At 40.3% G+C, this 20,026-nt stretch overlaps 3 protein-coding genes across 3 annotated transcripts; all 3 read right to left on the reverse strand.

The window, feature by feature from the left end:
* Positions 1 to 2,901: 2,901 nt before the first annotated feature.
* Positions 2,902 to 5,137, reverse strand: LOC149392017 (cytochrome B5-like). Its single transcript, XM_089620214.1, has 5 exons — positions 4,893 to 5,137; positions 4,757 to 4,801; positions 4,258 to 4,294; positions 3,576 to 3,645; positions 2,902 to 3,515 (listed from the first exon to the last, which is right to left on the reverse strand). Exons 1-5 carry the CDS (start codon positions 4,930 to 4,932, stop codon positions 3,156 to 3,158), a joined length of 552 nt encoding a protein of 183 aa, XP_089476340.1. The 5' UTR covers positions 4,933 to 5,137; the 3' UTR covers positions 2,902 to 3,155.
* Positions 5,138 to 8,057: 2,920 nt separating this feature from the next.
* LOC149392018 (ARM-repeat/Tetratricopeptide repeat (TPR)-like protein) lies at positions 8,058 to 10,505 on the reverse strand. Its single transcript, XM_089620477.1, has one exon. The coding sequence runs from the start codon at positions 10,272 to 10,274 to the stop codon at positions 8,586 to 8,588; it is 1,689 nt and encodes a 562-aa protein (XP_089476603.1). The 5' UTR covers positions 10,275 to 10,505; the 3' UTR covers positions 8,058 to 8,585.
* A 5,228-nt stretch (positions 10,506 to 15,733) lies between these two features.
* On the reverse strand, positions 15,734 to 19,107 carry LOC149392019 (uncharacterized). The gene is made up of 3 exons (XM_089620229.1): positions 18,306 to 19,107; positions 17,257 to 17,604; positions 15,734 to 16,648 (listed from the first exon to the last, which is right to left on the reverse strand). The coding sequence occupies exons 1-3, from the start codon at positions 18,744 to 18,746 to the stop codon at positions 16,040 to 16,042; spliced, it is 1,398 nt and encodes a 465-aa protein (XP_089476355.1). The 5' UTR covers positions 18,747 to 19,107; the 3' UTR covers positions 15,734 to 16,039.
* Positions 19,108 to 20,026: the final 919 nt, after the last annotated feature.

Below are 20,026 nucleotides of genomic sequence, written 5' to 3' on the forward strand. Positions count from 1 at the left end.
AACGATAGACGAATTACTTGATGAGCTCGGTGGCGCGACCATTTTCAGCAAATTGGATCTCCGTGCTGGGTACCATCAGATTCGGGTTCATCACCGCGACACCCACAAGACCGCCTTTCGTACACACGACGGGCACTATGAATTCCTCGTGATGCCATTCGGCCTCACCAACGCCCCGTCGACTTTCCAGGCAGCCATGAACAGGCTCTTCGCCGAGCACCTTCGAAGGTTCGTCATCGTCTTTTTCGATGATATTCTTATTTACAGTGCTTCTTTGACCGATCACATCACTCATCTAGAGACGGTGTTCGGTTGTTTACAAGCTAACAATTTCCACGTGAAGTTGTCCAAGTGCCTATTTTGTCAGGCTGCCGTTGAGTATCTCGGTCACATCGTCTCGGCCGCGGGTGTGCACGCCGACCCGTCGAAAATTGACGCGATGTCCAAGTGGCCACAACCTACGACGGTGAAACAGCTCAGAGGATTCCTAGGCCTCACGGGCTACTACCGCCGATTTATAGCCGGCTACGCGACCATAGCAGCCCCACTCACAGATCTCCTTCGACACGACGCCTTCGTGTGGTCTGCCGAGGCGGAGGGAGCCTTCGCGGCTCTCAAAATCGCCATGACAAACGCGCCGGTTTTACGCCTCCCAGATTTCACTAAGGAATTCATGGTGGAATCGGACGCATCCAACGTCGGCATTGGGGCCGTGCTAATGCAAGACGGTCATCCTCTCTCCTTTTTCAGCAAGAAGATCGGCCCGAAGATGCAAGCGGCTTCAGCGTATATCAAGGAACTCCACGCCATTACCGAGGCGGTCCTCAAATGGCGACAATACCTCCTCGGCCACCCGTTTGTGATCCGCACCGATCACCGCAGCATAAAAGAGCTCCTCCAACAGGTCATCCAAACACCCGCCCAACAAGCTTACGTCCGGAAGTTGCTCGGGTTTGAATTTCGCATCGAATACAAACCGGGTACTTCAAACCGCGTCGCTGATGCCTTATCTCGAGTCCCCGCTGAGTGGCCGCTGGCAGATCCATTGGCGGACGTGGGCCTATTTGCACTAGCCTCGGGCCCGACATTCGATATCATCCCGCAGCTCCACCGCGCGAACACCTCCGAGCCGTACCTGATCGACCTTCATCGCCAACACGCCGAGGGCACACTCTCACCATCTTTCACTGTTCGCAATGGACTAATGATGTTTCGGGGACGGTACGTATTGAGCTCGACATCGCCGCTTTGTGATGTTCTCGTCAGGGAATTTCACGACACACCAAGTGGTGGCCACGCTGGAATCAAGCGCACAATGGCAAGGCTTGCTGCAAGTTTTTTTTGGCCTCACATGCGCGAATCAGTCACGGACTACATAGCTGCTTGTATACTTTGTCAACAGATTAAGTATTCTACACAAGTGCCGGCGGGACTTCTCCAACCCTTGCCGATTCCAGAAGCCGTCTGGGAGAATGTAACCATGGACTTCATTACCGGTCTGCCGGCGTCAAATGGTTACTCGGTTATTATGGTCGTCGTGGATCGACTAACCAAATACGCGCATTTCACACCGCTACCATCCGGTTTCACTGCGGCCCGTGTCGCCGAGGCTTTCGCAGACTCTGTGGTGCGTCTTCATGGATTCCCACGACAGATCATTTCCGATCGTGACCCGGTCTTCACCAGCGCCTTTTGGAAGAAGTTGTTCGCTCTCAGTGGCACGACATTATCAATGAGCACTTCCTTTCACCCACAGACGGACGGTCAATCAGAAGTGGTCAACCGCGGACTCGAGCAGTACCTTCGTGCCTTCACGCAAGACAAACCATCCTCGTGGGTCAAGATGCTAGGCTGGGCAGAATTTCATTACAACACCAGTGTCCATTCTGGCCTGAAAATGACACCGTTTCAGGCCTTATACGGGCGTACACCACCCACGATTCCGTCATATACCAGGGGCTCTACTTCAATCCAAGCGCTCGACGATGACCTGACCGAGCGAGATGCTGTCCTTCGCAGCCTCAAGGAGAATTTGCTCGCGGCACAGCAACGTATGGCAGCTAAGGCGAATGCTCATCGGCGGGAACTCGAGCTCGAGATAGGAGATCTGGTTTTGGTGAAGCTGCAACCATTTCGCCAAATCTCTGTCTCCCGCGACCGCCACCACAAGCTCGCTAAACGATATTACGGGCCGTTCCCAATCATAGCTCGAGTAGGACCGGTAGCGTACCGCTTGGAGCTCCCGGAAGGCAGTCGAATTCACCCGGTGTTCCACGTATCGGTCCTTAAGCCATTCAAGGGATCAGCTACGAAGTTGGGACGCACGCTGCCACTACTCAACCGTAACAACCAGCCGGTGGATATTCCGATGGCAATCTGCTCTACCCGAACCATCCTGGTGCAGGGTGCCCCACAACAACAGGTGTTAGTCCAATGGCAGGGCTGTTCGCTCGAGGAAACATCGTGGGAGTCATTCACCGAGTTTTGCACCGCTTACCCGAACTTCAACCTTGAGGACAAGGTTATTTTCGATGGAGGCGGGAATGATACGGTCATGACAGAGGCCCAACCCAACGAAAAGGAAACTGAAGCAGACCCAGGCCCAACACGCAGAAAGCCAAAGAAACCTGCGTGGATGAAGGATTTCGAGTGCTAAGGGAATCACGTGAGCAGAGGAGAGCAAGTGTTTCTAGAAGTATTACGTGTCTTTGTTTTATTGGGCATTAGGCATTTCTGTTAGGGTACGATTGAATGGTATTTGTAAGGAACATTGTACCTGGACAAGAGGGAGGAGAATAATCAGATCTTTCCTTTTGCCTTTTCTCTGGTTTTTTTTATGGAGTAAACCTCACTCGAAGAGGGAATTGTTGGTACTGTCTTGAAGCAGGACGTATCAGGGTCAGAGAAAACGAGTAATGATTCTATTATTCAATCAGAGTGAAGACAAAAGAGCAGAGTAGAAGTACAGCCAAAACCCTGAATTATCAGTACTCATTTAAAACATAAATCTCGGAGCAGAAGAATTTGTCTAAGTATTGCATGGCATGACAGTAGGAACCAGAAAGAATGACGCAATTCTAATATCATCCACATCCAAAAAAAAAAAAAAAAAAACATGAAAGCCCTTGATTGAAACAAAGCAGCGATATTCAGTATCAGTAGTGGGCGCCACCGCCGGTGGCTCGGGTAAGGACTTGGTAGCCGAAGTAGGACCCGGCAACCAAAAGAGGGATTGAGAACTCTGCGAAAGCAGCGATTTCGGATACCGGCTCATGTTTGATCACAAAAGCACTCATCTCCTCGTTTTTGGACTCCTTGACCGGAACGTCTTTCTCTTCCTCTGCCCCGGCCTTGTGACCCTGCACAACTCCCACTTGGTATTCGACAAGCATTTTCTCGGCGGTTTTGCTGTGCCCGACATCCTCAAACTCTTTCGTCGCTTCTTTTCCGGCCAATTCCATCAGAACCTCCTCTCCTCCCGGGTGTTCCGCCAAGAACTTAGTCACATTCAACACCTATACAAACAAGTTTAAAGATTATTATCAGAGAGAGAGAGAGAGAGAGAGACTATTTACCCTTCCATTGATGACTATCCAGCAGTCTTTTTGGGACTTGTGTTGCGCAACCTGGGAGAGAGTGAACACTCTTTGCTTGGCCATGGTTGATTCAGTTAAGCTCGATTAACAAGAGTTGTGATGTGTGTGAGGTTTTGTATATTGGGTGAAGTGAGGGTATTTAAAAAGGGTGCTAGAGATTGTGTTAGGTAACTGCACGGTCTCCTATGCCCAAAGAATGTTCGGATCAGTGAGGTTAGTTAGTTGGGATTTGTAGGTCGTTGTATTGTCAACAAAGCTAAACAATATAACTAAACCAGAAACCACTCTCTTTGCTACTTTATCTCGAAACATTAAGCAGAACAAAGGACAAACTTAAAAAAATGGTTTATTTGTATCAGAAGAACATGGATCCATGTAGCTACAATAAATAAAAGGAAAAAAAAAAAAAAAAAACTATTGCGGAGTGCCTTTTTCCAGACGTTTGGCCTCAACAGCACCATGAAGCTTCTTTTCGCCGAATTCTGTGCCCTGAAACTCGACCCTCGAATAGTGATATTGGCTACCGAAGGCAGTTCCGAATCCCCATCCAAGGCCAAATCCTACCCCACAACCACCACCTTCACAGCCAAATCTCGATGTTAATCACTAAGCTGTAAATTATATATAGTCAGTCCAAGCATATAAAAGAAAAGAAAAAAACTTACCCACACCAAGACCCAACACACTCAAAGGTGTTCCTGCAACAAAGCAAAAAAAAAAATAAAAAAAATAAAAAAAAATTATAAAATAGCAATGGTACTCAGATTGTACTATGAATATGCCTAATATTAAGAATTCCATGGCTGAGAGAACTCTACCAAAACTCAATACTATCCTAGCAAAGATGCTTTAGACTTGACTTTTCTCTGTATCACTCATACCTAACCCAGTTTTCCAACTTCCTTAACTGAACTTTTGGCGTTAAACAAAAAAATAAACGGTCATCTTTTTATCTCCCATGAATTATAGCTATTGATAATTCTCTAAATTAGGCATTGAATTCCTCTGATTAAATCCCGGTCCCGGGAGCACCCGCATTATCCGTAATATTCAAGAAATTTGGGAACTAACAGCTGAATTATCAAACAAACTAAGTTGCAAAGTCCATATATTAAGTAATCGAGTGTTGAAATAAAAAGCGGATATATGCGAATAATCACCTCCAAAGCCCCATCCAACGCCAAAGCCACAACCAACGCCGAAACCTAATTGGAATTATAATTCAAACGAGTAATTCAATTACAATTCCATCAACTCAATTTCGGAATATGCAAATACATGAATAAACGTGCGTACCGATTCCGACGCCAGCCCCATTGAAGTTTGTCAGAACCATTATCGTAGGAATCGAAAGCGCTCAGTATAAAGAAAGACAAATTCAGAAGAAGCGAAAAGAAAAGAAGAAGAAAAAAAAATAACGTAGAAATCAAAGTGAATGATTCGGAATAGATTAGTGAAGTCTCGCCGATGGAAGGAGAATCGGTAGTGCCACTGGCCGGTGTGGCTTCGCTTTAATTTTCCCTAAAATTGGTTTATTATTCATAAATGTTGAAAATATTAACATTATTTTAATCGAAATTCGAGATTTATCATTTTAATTTCTAAAAATATAAGATATTATAAATATATTATAAATATCATAATTTTCGTTTATTTTTTATAAAAAAAAAAAAAAAAAAATTGAACTCCCCATAATACCCTTAATTAAATAATTTTTTTATTTTCTATTTTATATACAAAAAAATTAAATTAAAAACTTTCTTTATATAAAAAGTTAAAGATTTTTTTTATAAATGGAGATTTTGATTTTTTTTAATAAAATAGTAAATAAATATTTATTCTATTAAGGGTATTTTGGGGAGTTCAAATTATTTTTTTTGTAAAAAATAAACGAAAATGGTGATATTTGTAATATAACATTTTTTAGAGGAAGTATATATTAATTATATTAAACTGAAGGGATATGTATGATATTTCTAGAAATTGAAAAGATAAATCTCATATTTTGATTAAAACGAGGGATACTCTTGATATTTTCCCTTCACAAATATCATAAAAGTGACAAACACGCCCATTTGTTGCAAATTGAATTAGATTGTTCAGAATTAAATTTTATAAAAAGATACTGGAGGTAATTTCTACGACATTTTTAAACTTCCTATTTAGGCCTAGTATTGCCACTTCTTGGACATTGTTTGAGATATGGGCTTTACGTGGCCCGATGAAGATTATCTACCGTGAAGCGCAAGACTGGGAACTCTCGTTTGTTTCCCTTATCCAAATATATTGAATTGTGTCATCAGATCTCTATAAACAAATTAAAATTTTCACGTTATCGCAGTTCTTTCTGCCAAGATTTTTGTTTTCCTGCTAAATGCTTACTGATACATATGAATAGTAGCAACAAGCCTACTAGACAACACATGGATCAAAAGATCATGCGTGTACATGTGTAACTCTCCTCAAACTTTAAGAATAGCTCATCAAATATTGGGTAGTCCAAAGTATACAACTGTATACTTTGTATCTACAGTTGTCACCGACGAAGAAATCATTCGGCCACCGATCACAAGATTTACCACGGCCTATATGACTCTACAAAAGTTCAAGAAGATGAAGCAACCTTTATAAGCCATGTTTGCTTATGGGCGCTTCTAAATTCGAAGGAAAAATAATGAAGAGGATCATTGCCAATTATGATGTCTTTTGGCAAGGTGTGACCTATGCTCTTAAAATCACTGAGTCTCTTGTTAAAGTGTTGAGGATGGTTGATGGCGAAAGGGCGCCAGCAATGAGATTCCTCTATGACTTTATGGATAAAGCAAACGGGGAGATAGCTAAGGAATTCAAAGGAGAAGAATCTGTCTACAAGGAGATTTAGGACTTCATAGATGTGAAACGACAGGGACAGCTACATCGCACGAGTTGCACGTGGCTGCTTACTTTTTGAACCCGCAACTTCACTATGGCCCTAACTTCTTTGTTGACAAAGAGGTTAATTAAGGTTGGTATTTATGCGTGTATAAATAGGCTTATTCCCGATGTAGAGTATGTGAACGCCATTGATCAACTTGAAGATTTCATATTGAAGAATATAATACATTAGTAATCTTGATACGTTTTAATTACTAAATGCTAACTAAATTTGTTTTCACATCAATCTAGATCGTTGGTGGACTGAATTTGGAGATGATGCGCAGCTCCAAAAAATTGCGACTAGAGTGCTTAGCCTCACTTGTTCCGCATCCAGATGTGAGCGTAATTGGAGCATTTTCAATCAACTTCATACAAAGAAACGGAATCGACTAACCACTTCTATGCTGAACAAGTTGGTATGTGTTATGCTTAATAAGAAATTGAAAGATCGTCACTTGAAGTTAAAGAATAGACAACAAAGGAACGATGGCAGAGAATTTGATCCTTTAATTGTTGACGATGATGAATGGTTATTAGAAGAGGAGAATGAAGATGAAGATGGAAGTGGAGATGAGAGTGGAGACGTGGATGCGATTCATGGATCGCCAGCTTCTTCATCTAAAAGAAAGCAAAGAGCTGCCAGAGGAAAAGGAACGGCAAAAAAAGCGAGAGGTAATCTGTTTGATAATCCTTTGTGTCTGTTTGATACATTTTTTATCAAAATTTGTTTGATAACTTGAATACTGGAATGATTTAACTTAATGTTTGATTGTTAGAACCTTTATGTGTGTTTTTGTTGTTAAATTGCTATTTGAGAGTTAAACTATGTTTTATGACTTATGTTATGACTCAAAAACTTTTTTCAGATTATTTGAGATTTATGATATATTTTGATATGCCTAGCTTTCCATTCATTACTTTCGCGTTTCGCCTCTAAGTGAGGATATACCTAACCAGCCACCGCGCCTGTCAATTATATCAGGCCGTTCACACACACACACACACACTGCTTTTTCGCTTCGTTGGTATACATCTAATTATATATAACAGTTAACCAATTAAAAACTACATCTTATTTATTCAAAATCCAAACGCGCACTAAACAAACTCGCAGCCGATTAATAGATGCATATTGTCTCTAACTAACACATAGATATTCCGGACTATACATGAGTTATACATGCAATGTAAATCACTATATGATCCTAGTATTATATAAGCTCGAGCTCAGAGGATGGTAAAATTAAACTTAGCTTTATTATCATCGGACAATCAGAATAGCAAAACTTTTTAGACTGCATTGATTGACCATACTTGCTGTGTAAATTACAATAAAATGGCTTATTAATCAAATATGAATTATATAGCAATCGCTGACCGTTTAGATTCTTTTTTAAAATCAAGACTCAAGAGTATATACCATTACCAGTGTTTGAGCCATATGTACGTTATCACGTGCCTTTTTTGTGGTCCATTCAAACCTTCCTCTAATTTCCTTATCCAAGCATGACACTTCACTGATTAATTAAATAACTTCGGAGCAGAGAAGAAAAATATTTTGGAACTTATATTTCTAAAGTAGTGGATGCTCAAACCAAACATAATCCTACTCGTAACATCTAAAAGCTAATACATATACATAATAAAGTTTTGAATATTCATCACAGTTAGACGTAGACCCACCACACTGAATCTTAGCCTTCAAAAACATCTGGAAAACCTTAATCTGACCGCTCATCATTGATCTTTCCACTACATGATTAATAACCCTTAATAATTAGGTCTTTTTAGACTAATTACGATCTAATTTGTTTAGCCTTCTCCCATTTTTTTTTTCCTTTACCATCAATGACTCTTCCGTAATGGTTAAAGACCTGAAAAATACACACACACAAAAATAAAAATAAACATCAACGAAGAGCTAGCGAGTATATATGTATATTATATATATACTCTCTCACACACACACACACACACACATATGTATAAATCATATCGAACTCGTCATCTAATCTGTTTGACCATGTCATGTCATGCATTAAGATATATATGTATATACCTTTCTTGTCTCCGTCATTTTATCTTCTCTGCGGCAACGTTCCTTGAGCGAGCAGCAGCGAAAAGCCACGTGGCATCCATCTGTTTGCTGACCATCCTTGCCGTGTAGTACGGAATCTTAGCGCCGTGTTTATAGCCGTTGATGAACGCAACGCAGTCCATGAAGCTCTCTTTTGGCAGCCCTTTGGAGTCGTAGGCCTGAGATCTCGTCCAAAGGCTTTTCCCGTGAGAGTTCGCCGGAGCCGAGAGGCAAAGCGCCCGCGTTGAGTCTCGGATCGCCGAGTCCACGTCATCGAGTGCCAGCTCACACTGAGCGATGTTGCCGTAAAGCGACATCCTCTCTCTCCTCAAACTCAGCGGACACATGGCAATCGCTTCGCGGTATTTCCTCAGACCTCCTTTTATATCTCCCAACCCACACAAGCGCTTCGCTTGTTGTTTTTTCAGCCCCACCGCCAAAACCCTTCTCTCTCGATCCACATTTTTATCATCTGATGATAATAATAATAATGATCTCTCTTTCCAATCCCACACGGCTTTCAATTCGGCTTCAACTGATTTGCTGTTTTTGACCACCTTGTAATCTCGGAGGAGGACCTCTGCGATTGACTCTCCCAAGTTTGACCTATCTCGTAGCTCCTTAATTTCGACCAAGTCAGCGAGACAGAAGACAGCTTTGCCAATCACTTTACGCCGCGTGTCAGGGTCTTTCATGAGCAGTAAGAGACAGTCAATGCTCATGTATTGCCAATCGTCGGAAGACCTTGAGAGATTGCAAAGGCTCTCTATGACCTCTCTCGACTCAGCCACTCTCTTCCTCCCATACTTTCTGTAGCACAGTATTCTCAAAAGCCCGACCCCACATGGTGACACGTGGCTCGCCAGACCACCCCACATCCCGCAGAGCTTCTTCAGAAACGCCACGTCATCGCAGATCAGATCCAAACACCTCTCCTGGTAGGCGAAACAGTTCAAGAGGTGTAGTGACCAGCACTGAATCTGAGTAGTCCATTCCTCGGCCTTTAAATTCTCCATAATCTCCGAACCTTTAACCCCTCTGGTCAGCAAATCACACTGGTACTTCAATCTCTCACCTTTAGCTAAACCCACAAACCCGTCGTAAACAACGTCAACGCAAGAGGAAGCTAGTTTCATGGCTAACCTCACCAACTCTCTCGCGTACTTGTTTGCCACGGCGTCGTGGCTGACGAGGTGACCTAGGGCTCGGATCGCGACCCTCTGCTCGACCCAGCTAACGTTCGGGCTCTTTCCACGGAGAAGCTCGATCAACGGCTCGACCACGCCGGACTCGACGGCCCTCTCGGCGAACTCGGGCTTGTTCATCGTGTAGGACCCGATCACGTGCGCCGCGTAGTAGGGTATGTAAGCGTTCTGGCCTCGTCCGAGCCATTCTCGATCGTCCAAGCCTCGCCGGATCAGGCTCGCCATGCACGCGAAGATCCCGAGGGACGGGAACTCGGTGTCGTTGGGCTGGGTCATCGCGATACGAAACAGACGGTCTAGGACGAGGACGGTCTCGCTGTCGTGGCCGAGGGCTATTTGCTTGAAACAGCTTGCGATTCGGGTCCGTCTTTGTGGGGAATTTGAGTCTTTCGTGGCGCAGAAGAAGCAAAATGGGGTGGTACATGTACATGCAGTACTGGCTAGGGTTTTTTCATTTTTCTTTTTGAGATGATGATCCATGTTGAAAAGGGGAAGATAGTTTGAGGTTTCTTTCTATCTAGATAGGGTTTTTGTATGGATTTTGTTATGTGTGGCTGAAGAAAAAAGATGAGTAATTGAGTTTAAAATAAGTGGGGATTAGTAGTAGTTAAAATGAGTTTTAGTATGGATTAGAAGACAACTATAGCGGCGCGTATGCTTTGGAGGATCAGCTTTTGAAGCCCTTTTTCTGCTTAATATTGCCTCTTTCGAGAAAGCTGGAATTTGTCCTCCGAGTACACACAATGACCACGAAATTTATGTAACGAATAATTATTGGTATTAAATTAATAGAGATGCATAATTAGCAAGCTGAATATGGTATAAAAACAGTAGAATAGCGAGAGCTCATAAATTCAAATATCTTTCATTATGAGTATTACTACTTTGAGACTAAACCACACACGCATACGCTATATCATTAATGTTCAAGATGATTAATCAAATATATATATAAGATATACGTAGAATATATTTGATTTAAAGATGATTAATTACATTCAATGTTTATAATTTTGATATAAAAAAAATCTCCAATATATATCTCTCTTTTAGGTGCGATAGCTACTTTGCAATCAATAGCTCCACCTCTATGAATGTATGCATGTATATGTGTGTGTATATATAGAATATGTATAGTATTTATGTAAAAAAAAATTATCAATGTGGTGAAGTGGTCCTCACTCACCCACTGATATTATTCTTGCAGTTCAAGTGATGCTTCTTAATGGTAATGGAGTCATTAAAAAATACCTATATAATACCAGTAGCTGAAAGAAGCCAACACTTTCCAATTTTAACCCTTTTATGTTACATATTATTTAACCTCGACAAAAAGTTAATTCCATTGTCCTTATCAGGCGTCGATAAAGGATCGCGAAAGCAAGGTTTAGCGATGATAGTTAATTAGATCTAATCTTATCGCTACGCAAAGTGATTAATTACTAATTAATAAGCGCTTGTTGAGGAAAGATTTTCCGGGATTTCAATGCAAATTACGTGTAATCATTTTGTCTAGAACCTAGGTTTTCCTCCATAAAAGAACATAGTCACAACTCTAGTATTACAAACTTTAAACCCTAAATATATATATATATATATATATATATATATATATATATATTAATCCGCATATATGTATATGCATCCGATTCTTCCACTATTGGGAAATCTGATAACGACAGATATAGTGTGAAACTTGTTGCAAAGAGTATATCTCTGTAGGGGACCACAGCACGTAAATGGGTTCTCATCAATTCTCTATAAACAAATATTCCTCAATAATACTGCAACTTCCAATAAACAACAATATATATACAACCTCATATAACCAAGGAAAAGCTGATCGGAACAAATAAAACGATTAAAAACATGTGTATATAGTACAATGGTTAACGTCTCAAGAACATGCTTTGTTATATAGATCTAACTATAAATGTATATGCCTCTCTCTTCCGTAGATATGGACAAAAAAAGGTCATAATCTCTCTAGAACTAGTGGTGTTCACTTCTAATTTTCATTGGTATGCATGCGGCATGCTCTTTTTAATAGTTTTGTTGTCCGTACGATCGGCATGGAATATATTTGCTTATATAGAAGGACTAAATTGTTACAAATTGATCATACGAAACTAAAAGGGTTTTTAGTCACACTAGAAATGTCAATCAATGAATTTATGCCATTTTTATTAAGAATTTAAATTAATTAAGTAATTAAGGTCTAATTATGTAACAAACTTTTAGAGTTTTTGTGTCGTGTCCATTAGGTTTAGGTTGCCTTGATCTGCTTAAGAGAATTTAAGTTAGTATGAAAACGAGCATTCGACCAAATAACTCAATCTCTCTCAAGAATGAGAAGAGATTAGATTTTGGTGGAGTATGCGTTCTTGAGAAATCTTATTTTTAGATATTAAAGCCCAACGACTCCCATTAGAAGATCTAAATCCCGGACCTTAGGGGCAACGATGGAGGAGCTCATGGTAGAGATGAAGTGACATATGAAGGCACAAGCACATGCTAACAAGTCACGATGTCCGTCCTTTTCACACAAAAAAAAATTACATTCTCCCTGATGAACCTGAAAGACAAGCTTTGAACTCATTAACAGCGACGGATCTACAAACATCAAAGAAAACGACATACAACGAAATTAGTCAGAATGGCAGAACGTCGAGGTCGACATTGGAACATGCTTTAAGGAGAGATCGTCTAACGAGCTCCGACATTCTTTCTTCTTTTCGTCCTTATTCCGATTGAAGATGTTGGTTATTATAATAATTTATCCCTCTTTCAATATTCTCTGCTATTTTAATCACATAAATTATCAATAATATTATTTTACTTTCTTAATATTTACAAATTGTCTTAATATTTGCCAATTGTCTTCGTATTAGTTTGCAATAGTTCTAATATTTTATTGGTGCTTTTTTTTTCCTTTTTAAGAGTTCAAACTTCAATCTATTGTTTTGAACATTATGCTAACAAAACAATTTGACGCATTATAACAAAAATGTCTTTTTGAAAAAACTTCAAGGTCATTTTTTTTCTCTCAAAACACTACTCAATTCTTCTATATAATTTTGGAGAAATTTTGAAGATACGAAATTTTATGCTCATTTTGGAAAAATAAGAATATCTATGAAAGCTAGTGGTTATCCTCAATTTAAATTATATTTTAAGTATTCAAATATTGAAGAAATTTACTAACCCATACCTACATATTCATAATATAATGAAGATTTCTCTCTAAACACACACTACACAAGCTTACGAGTGTTGTCAAGTAATATATGTGCACAAAGCACGGATGTCGATTCTACGAGGACGAAGACATTTCTATTTAGAATTTATTGAGTTCTTTTTCTTTTTTAATGTAAAAATAAAGAAACAAAGGGGGTTTTGATGGTTTGTTGTGTCAAAAGTTAAGAAGCAAGCAATCTAGTTGGTTCAATGATGTGGTTGGTTTTTGGGCTCGAGTGTAGAAGGGGCTAAAATGGAAAACTTAGCCTCATCTCTCTCTTATACATCCACGAATAATCTCTCTCGAATCATTAGGGATACATATAGTTGGTTGACGAACTTACACCTCTCAACTTGAGTACTATTAAAAACAAACAACCGAAATGCGAACGGGATTTCAAACGACTACACCTACCTCCTAGTCTTTCTATAGATCTAGGTAGATTTGTGATGGGAAGGGTATAGCTTGCATGTTTATTACCTCTCGGTTTCAAAACTTGCCTAGAGATTCACTAATTAGTTAGCTACTCTAATTAGAGATAACACAAACCTATATTCCCGTAGATTTCTTCTTTCTTTCCCTCATGAAACTCAAATATATTCATAAGGATATAAACCAGCCAACTCCAAATCACCAATTATATTATGTCCCTCTAAAGATCTAGCTACTCACGACTCTAATTAATCAAAATATAAGAACAATAAGCCAGAGCAAGAGAATTAGAAAGTAAATAGACATGGAATTCAAAAGCAAAGATTAAAATTAACTATGTTCAATATCCAAAATTCAAATCCAACAATATTCAACATTAAACAAGAAGTAAATTCAAATCCAAGATTCAATCTCAAATAAAACTAAGAACATGCATAAAACTAGAAAGTAGGAGAAATGGAGTTCCACAAATGAAGTTAAAGAAAAGAGAGATGAAACAGAATAGCAAGATGAAGGTTGTCTGTAACTTATTCTTCTTCTTCTTCTTCTTCTTCTTCTTCTTCACTTCAAGAGCTCTCCAATGGCTTTTCTCTAGTGGGTCTAGATCTAAACTATGGAGTATTGTGTAATATTCAATAATAACCACATTAAGAGTATAAAGCATTCTAGGATACATTTTCAGAGTCTTCATCTAAGGGTTGAGATTAGCTCTTAAATGAGCTCTTTGAAAATATGCTCTCATCATCGCGTGCGACACGTGAAGAATCGTACGCGTCACGTGCTACTTCCGTCGAGTGAGGCTTAAAGATGGATGGTGATCATCACGCGACGCGTTCCTGGTCACACGCGTTGCGTTTGCATTCTTTAGCTGGGCGCGTTGCAAGTTATGGCTTGCGGACACGTGTGGCTTCTGTTGACTTTTCTCCTGCTTTGACTTTGACTTTCGGGGGCCGTAACTTGTGCCTTTTAACTCCGAATCCGCTCGTTTTCGCACCACAACCCTCTCTTGCTCTCTTGTACCTAAAGAGCAGTAAAAACTATCAAATAACTTAAGAACAAGTTTTGATTCTCGTATAAAGGATAATGATAAATGCGAATGAATCGCACTTATCATATATATAACTCATATGTATTTTTTAACTTGGACTATTTTCTTTTTTTTTTAGATAGTTCAACTAAAATTTTAACATGAACACTTTAAATAGGTTATATGACTAACTCCCACTTGTAAAATAATGATTTCCAAAAGTTTCTACAAATACTATTTTTTTTAATTAAAACTATACAAACAACCCTTTTTACAATGCAACTGTAAAAGAAATGTAAACATTTTATTGGTATTTATGAAATAAATTTCTAAAAATCGATAGGTATGCCAGTTAATTTTTTATTATATTTTAAACATGGGCTATCTTGATAATAACAATTGTCCAACCTCCAACCCGTGTTTTGGAGCTTAGTTAACTTGCTATCACTAGAGCTCTATTGGATTTCAAACAATTATTCTGGGTCTTCACTATTGGACGGAATTTAGAACTCAACAGTCAACACTTAACCAAGTGCTTTGCGGTAACCACGGGATTGGGAGACCAACATTTTAGATGACTCCGAAGATTGATAAATAACGAAATATCTCTTATATTTGACCGTGTTTTTTATTTTCTAAATTTGACTCTCTTGATGATTTGATAGGTGAAGTACGTTTTAGTCGTAAACAGATTTAAACGAAATCATAAAAGTAGGAAACAGAGAAGAAAAACAGAGGTAAAAGACAAAGAAACATCAGGCACTGCAATTTTCCCTTTCACTATTTATATAACAGTACTTAAGGCAGTGAAAAACTGACTCTAAAGTCTAAACCATGTGAACCAAATCGTTCAAAAGTATCAATACGGAATGGAAGAAGTTGAGACAACCAAGTGAATCGATCAATCAATCCCTTCGAAATGTCACAAAAGGTCAATTATTAAGGAGACCGAGATCTGTAGAATCTCACATGGAAATGGAATCTCATACATACACCACAACACTTCTGTGGACGAGCGATTCAAAAGCTGATAAGCATTTATGATAATCAATTAAAAGGTTTTCTTTTTCAGCATTTAACACACTTTATATACATCTTGCCAATAATTAGGTAACACTTCGCTAGCCTAACGACCTGTCGAGATCTCAACTTAAATGAACCAGAGCAAAGCTACAGTGCTCTCTCAGATCAGATTCATAACATCAAAAAATACCATGCATACTTGCAATACTAAAAAAAGCATGAAAAAAAAAGTCCTCAGGAAGACATTTTACTCAAATTCTCATCGCTAAACATATATATATGCGGTTTTAATGGCAACAAACTACGTTAGTTCAACCATCCATCCAAAAACCCTGGCACCAAACTGATTACAGATCTCTGAATTCTAATCAAGACTACAGAATTCCCGACTCGCGCCTGAGAGAATCTATGAACGGTTGTTTTCTTCTATTTACAAACTTGTAGTAAACATTTGAACCAAGCAGAATTATTTCTGCCATAAGGAAAATGGAAAAGAAATGAAGAAAAAAAAAACAGCAGATCCTACTAAACATCCATCTTCCACACGATGTTACCGACATTAGATTTTTCGCGACGAGCAGAAGAAGGCACCACAGCAGTGGTCTTCACGGTGGGACCGCGGGCGTGAGGAAGCTCGCAAGCTTCGGCGACGGAAGCGAACCTGAGCTCGGCCGGAGGAATGAAACAGTCCATGGAGAGTCCGGGGACGTTGAAAGCGACCTCCTCGATGGTCCAAGCCTCTTCCATCCTGGTCTTGGTGTGGCTCATCGCGGTCTCGCCGAACCTGAAGAGCGTGACCACGGACCGGCCCGAGTGAGCGATGGAGACCCCTTCGACGGGCCTGTAGTCGTCCAGGAACGAGTTGATCGTGGTCTCCCAGTAGACGGCGTCGCCGCCGTTGTTCTGGATCCGCGTCAGATGCGAGTCCTCGAGGTGGATCAGGAGCCCCGTCCTCTGGCTGAAGTACCCGAAGAGCACGTGCCTTATGATCTCCGCGGGTCCCTCGCTCCGGGCCTTGAGAGTCTGCGGGTCCGCGCACAGCTTCAGGATGAAGCAGTCCTCGTCGTTCACCTTCTTCTCTCCGATGCACCGAGCGTTGGCGAACATGCTCGCCGTCGTTCTCGGGTCCAGTCCCTGCTCATCGTCAACTTGGTATAAGAACGATATCGTCGGATTGGATAGAGAAATTTCATTACGTGGACCTCAAAGTTAACAAAATATCAAGATCAGACCTCTTATTTCAAAAATATCTAAAAATAGACTTTTGTCCCTATTTCGGACAAAAATGGCCTTCTGACCATATAGCATCACATGGCGTCGTATGGTATGGCATCGTACGCATCATCCACATCATATGGCATCGTATGACATCATAGGGACAAAAGTCCATTTTTAGATATTTTAAACAAAAAATTAGAAAAATAACCAACTTAAACGTTTGATATTGCTAAATAGCCAAAGTTTGGTAAATATTAAGTAAATAACCATAAATGATGACGTGGCTTAATGTGGCAGTGATTATTTACTTAATATTTACGTTTGTAAATATATAAAATTGGCTATTTACCTAATATCTACCAAATCTTGGCTATTTAGCAATTTACAACATTTAAGTTGGCTATTTTGTTAAATTACCCTATTTTAAAATAGGAGGTCTAATCTTGATATTTTAATATTTTTTAGGTCCAATTAATGAAATTTCTCATCGGATATCGGCAACGGATTGATATAAAAGCAAAAACCTGAAGGGCGCGGCGCAAGGGGCGAACGGGTCCTTTGGCGGCGTGGGCACCGAGCCAGGGGGTGTGGCGCCAGACGAGGGTGCCGTTGCAGCCGGCGTGGACCTTGCTGCCGCCGAGGGCGAGCTCGACGTACCACATGTCAGGATTCATCTGCCACAGAACGAAACCCCCCGACTCCGCGGCCTTCGACGAGCCCCGGCTCCGCACCACCCTCTTCGCCGTCTCGAACTCCGACGCGATCATCCTCACTTTCCCCATCGCGTACGCGTTTCGGATCGACTTCTGCAACTTTTGGCCCCCCGAGGCCGCCATGTATTGCTGAAGTATGTACTGCGCCGACGATGTCTCCTGAAAAACAACAATAATCCGGGTCCCTTTCTTTAAAATTAAGAAAATTAAGAGGGACAACTTGAAGAATTATGATTTTCCGATGCATTCTCTCTACCGTTTTCATTTTCTTTCAAATTTTCGCTTTCTCCCACAATTTTCGGGTTCCAAACTGACCTTTAATTTCAGAATAAACTAATTATTATGATGCTTAGGCATAAACTATAAGTTGGATACTACAAACAAACAACCTTCATTTTTCATATCTTATTTTATATTTCCTCATCTATCACTGTCCTTAGAGTCGTAGGCTGGGGCAACAACACGCGTGGGTGTTTTTTTCCTTCTACTTTTCATAATCGTTCTTACTTATGAGACTAATGATAAAAGCATGCGTGAAATTAAAGCAAAGATTTTATTGATAAAGATGTATGTAATCATGAAGAGTGTCGTCATTGGAACTACTAAAGATATCGACATGCATAGGAAATCCAATTATGATACTGCTTTTCAATCTGTTTCGTTTTCATTCATGTTCCCCGAGCGATAATCGAGACAAAATTATCACAAGCGAGTAAGTAAGAGCTAGTTCAGTGTTCATGAAGGATTAAAAAAAACAAGACGCATTTAAACGACAATAAGATAAAAAGATTTAGGAATTAAAACGACAGTGAACAAAAAAAGCAATCTGCTGTGAACAGAGAGAGAGAGAGAGGACTGACAATGGGAGTGTCTTTGATGCTGAGATGAGGCGGTGGCTCGGCGGTGCTGACGTGGACCGGCGCGAGCGGCGCTCCGAGGACGCCTAGGAGAAGCCGGAGATCGGAGCTCTTGTACGGAGACGAAGACACCGACGGAGCTCTGCAGAGCTGTCCCTTCATCCACTGGCCCCACCGTCCCTCCATCTTCGAATCTCCGCCGTCCGTCCCGTCGGGACCTTCCTTCAACGGCGAGAGTGCTTCCGCCGGCCTCAGGCTCCCCGATCTCGAGATCAACGGCTCCGGCTGCGCCACGTGGAGGCCTCCGCCGCCCTTTCTCCGCCGGAGAAGGCTCTTCATCGGAGAGCCGCTCCTCGCCGGACTCTTCGGCCTGGATCTCCCCGGCGAGAGCCCTCTCACCACCTCCTCTTTGATGGCCGTGAAAAAGCCTTGTTTTCTCTCCATTATTACGACTATGCCACTCCAAATGCGAGTCTCTGTTCTTCTCTCTGAGTGTAATGGAAACAGCAAAGGAATTATACACAGCGAAAAGCGAGTGAAACGCGGAGAGAGAGGAGAGAAGAAGAGAAGTGGGTTTTTGGGCTTCGAAGCATCGTTGGGTTATGTTCCCTTAAAGAAATGGGAATATATTGCCGCGAGAGACACACCCTCACTGTAGCTCACTCGTCTTCCTACTTTCTCTCTCTCTCTCTCTGTTTTTTTTTTTTTCTTTTCTTTTTGTGAGCGAATAAATGTGAAATATATTCGGAAGGAAATAGAGAAATTGTCGATTAGTGGTTGTGGTATGCGATGACGGTTGGTTTGGGCACTGCGGTAAATAACAGGCCTTCCTCAGTAAGTTGGTTGGTTGGTTTGTTGGTTCAAGAAGGCTCGAGTATGTAAAACTCCTTTTCTTATTTTCCTTTTTATTCTTCTAACAATATTATTATAAAACATTCAATATTATTTTTATTAATTTGTAATCATCATGGAAGATTTAATTTTAATGACTTTTATGCGTATACTATACATATACGTAACAAAGATAACCATATCCGACCGACTAAAATGGGTTTATCTTGTAAGCATTCCTATCTACACTAATATTAATTCTTAGATCATAATTAAGATAAAAATCTCTATATTAAATTAACACTATCAGGCTGTAAATTATAATGTCACACCTAAAGCTGATCATATGGAATCCGCGGGACTCAATTTTTCGTATTATTGATACTATGTAAAAAATGAAAAAAAAAATTTATATTACGGAATGTGGTATCGAGACATTTGTCCTATAACTATCCGGGAAATAGGACGGAACTAGGATCCCTATTTAGCACCATTTAGTACTATTTTTCTTTAAGTTGTAATTTTTTTATTGTAAATACAAAAAAAAAAAATCAATTTTTTTAATTGCATTCATGATTAAAGTAAAAGAAAGAAAAAATGAGAATCCCGGAACCGCGAAATATGATACCGGAAATTCTCAATATCGTGGAAAATGGTTTCGAGATTTTCTCGGTACTGTTTTTTACAATTTCGGGAGTCCCATTTTCCGTAAAATGTTGGACAAGATGAGGGGATCCTATTTCTCGAGTTCCACATGGCTAGCTTTAGTCACACCATATTCAGCATTACGTTGTTCATCTAGCGCCAAAACATTATTTTAGCGTGAATTTTAGAGTCCGGGCATAACTCCAACTTTCTGCACAGTGATATTTGCATTTGGGTGTATTTTTTAA

The sequence above is a fragment of the Urtica dioica genome, chromosome 7, assembly GCF_054948205.1.
Source record: "Urtica dioica subsp. dioica isolate 48M chromosome 7, U.dioica_male_clone48M_v1_H2, whole genome shotgun sequence".
Taxonomy (NCBI): Eukaryota; Viridiplantae; Streptophyta; class Magnoliopsida; order Rosales; family Urticaceae; genus Urtica; species Urtica dioica.

Coding starts and splice junctions, on each gene's coding strand:
- LOC149392018 (XM_089620477.1), bottom strand. CDS start 10,274: ATGGATCATCATCTCAAAAAGAAAAATGAAAAAACCCTAGCCAGTACT.
- LOC149392017 (XM_089620214.1), bottom strand. CDS start 4,932: ATGGTTCTGACAAACTTCAATGGGGCTGGCGTCGGAATCG. Junction 4,802..4,892: donor TGGGGCTGGCGTCGGAATCG/GTACGCACGTTT, acceptor AATTCCAATTAG/GTTTCGGCGTTGGTTGTGGC. Junction 3,646..4,257: donor TTGGGTCTTGGTGTGGGTAA/GTTTTTTTCTTT, acceptor GGCCAAGCAAAG/AGTGTTCACTCTCTCCCAGG.
- LOC149392019 (XM_089620229.1), bottom strand. CDS start 18,746: ATGGAGAGAAAACAAGGCTTTTTCACGGCCATCAAAGAGGAGGTGGTG. Junction 17,605..18,305: donor GCATCAAAGACACTCCCATT/GTCAGTCCTCTC, acceptor GTTGTTTTTCAG/GAGACATCGTCGGCGCAGTA. Junction 16,649..17,256: donor CCTTGCGCCGCGCCCTTCAG/GTTTTTGCTTTT, acceptor GACGATGAGCAG/GGACTGGACCCGAGAACGAC.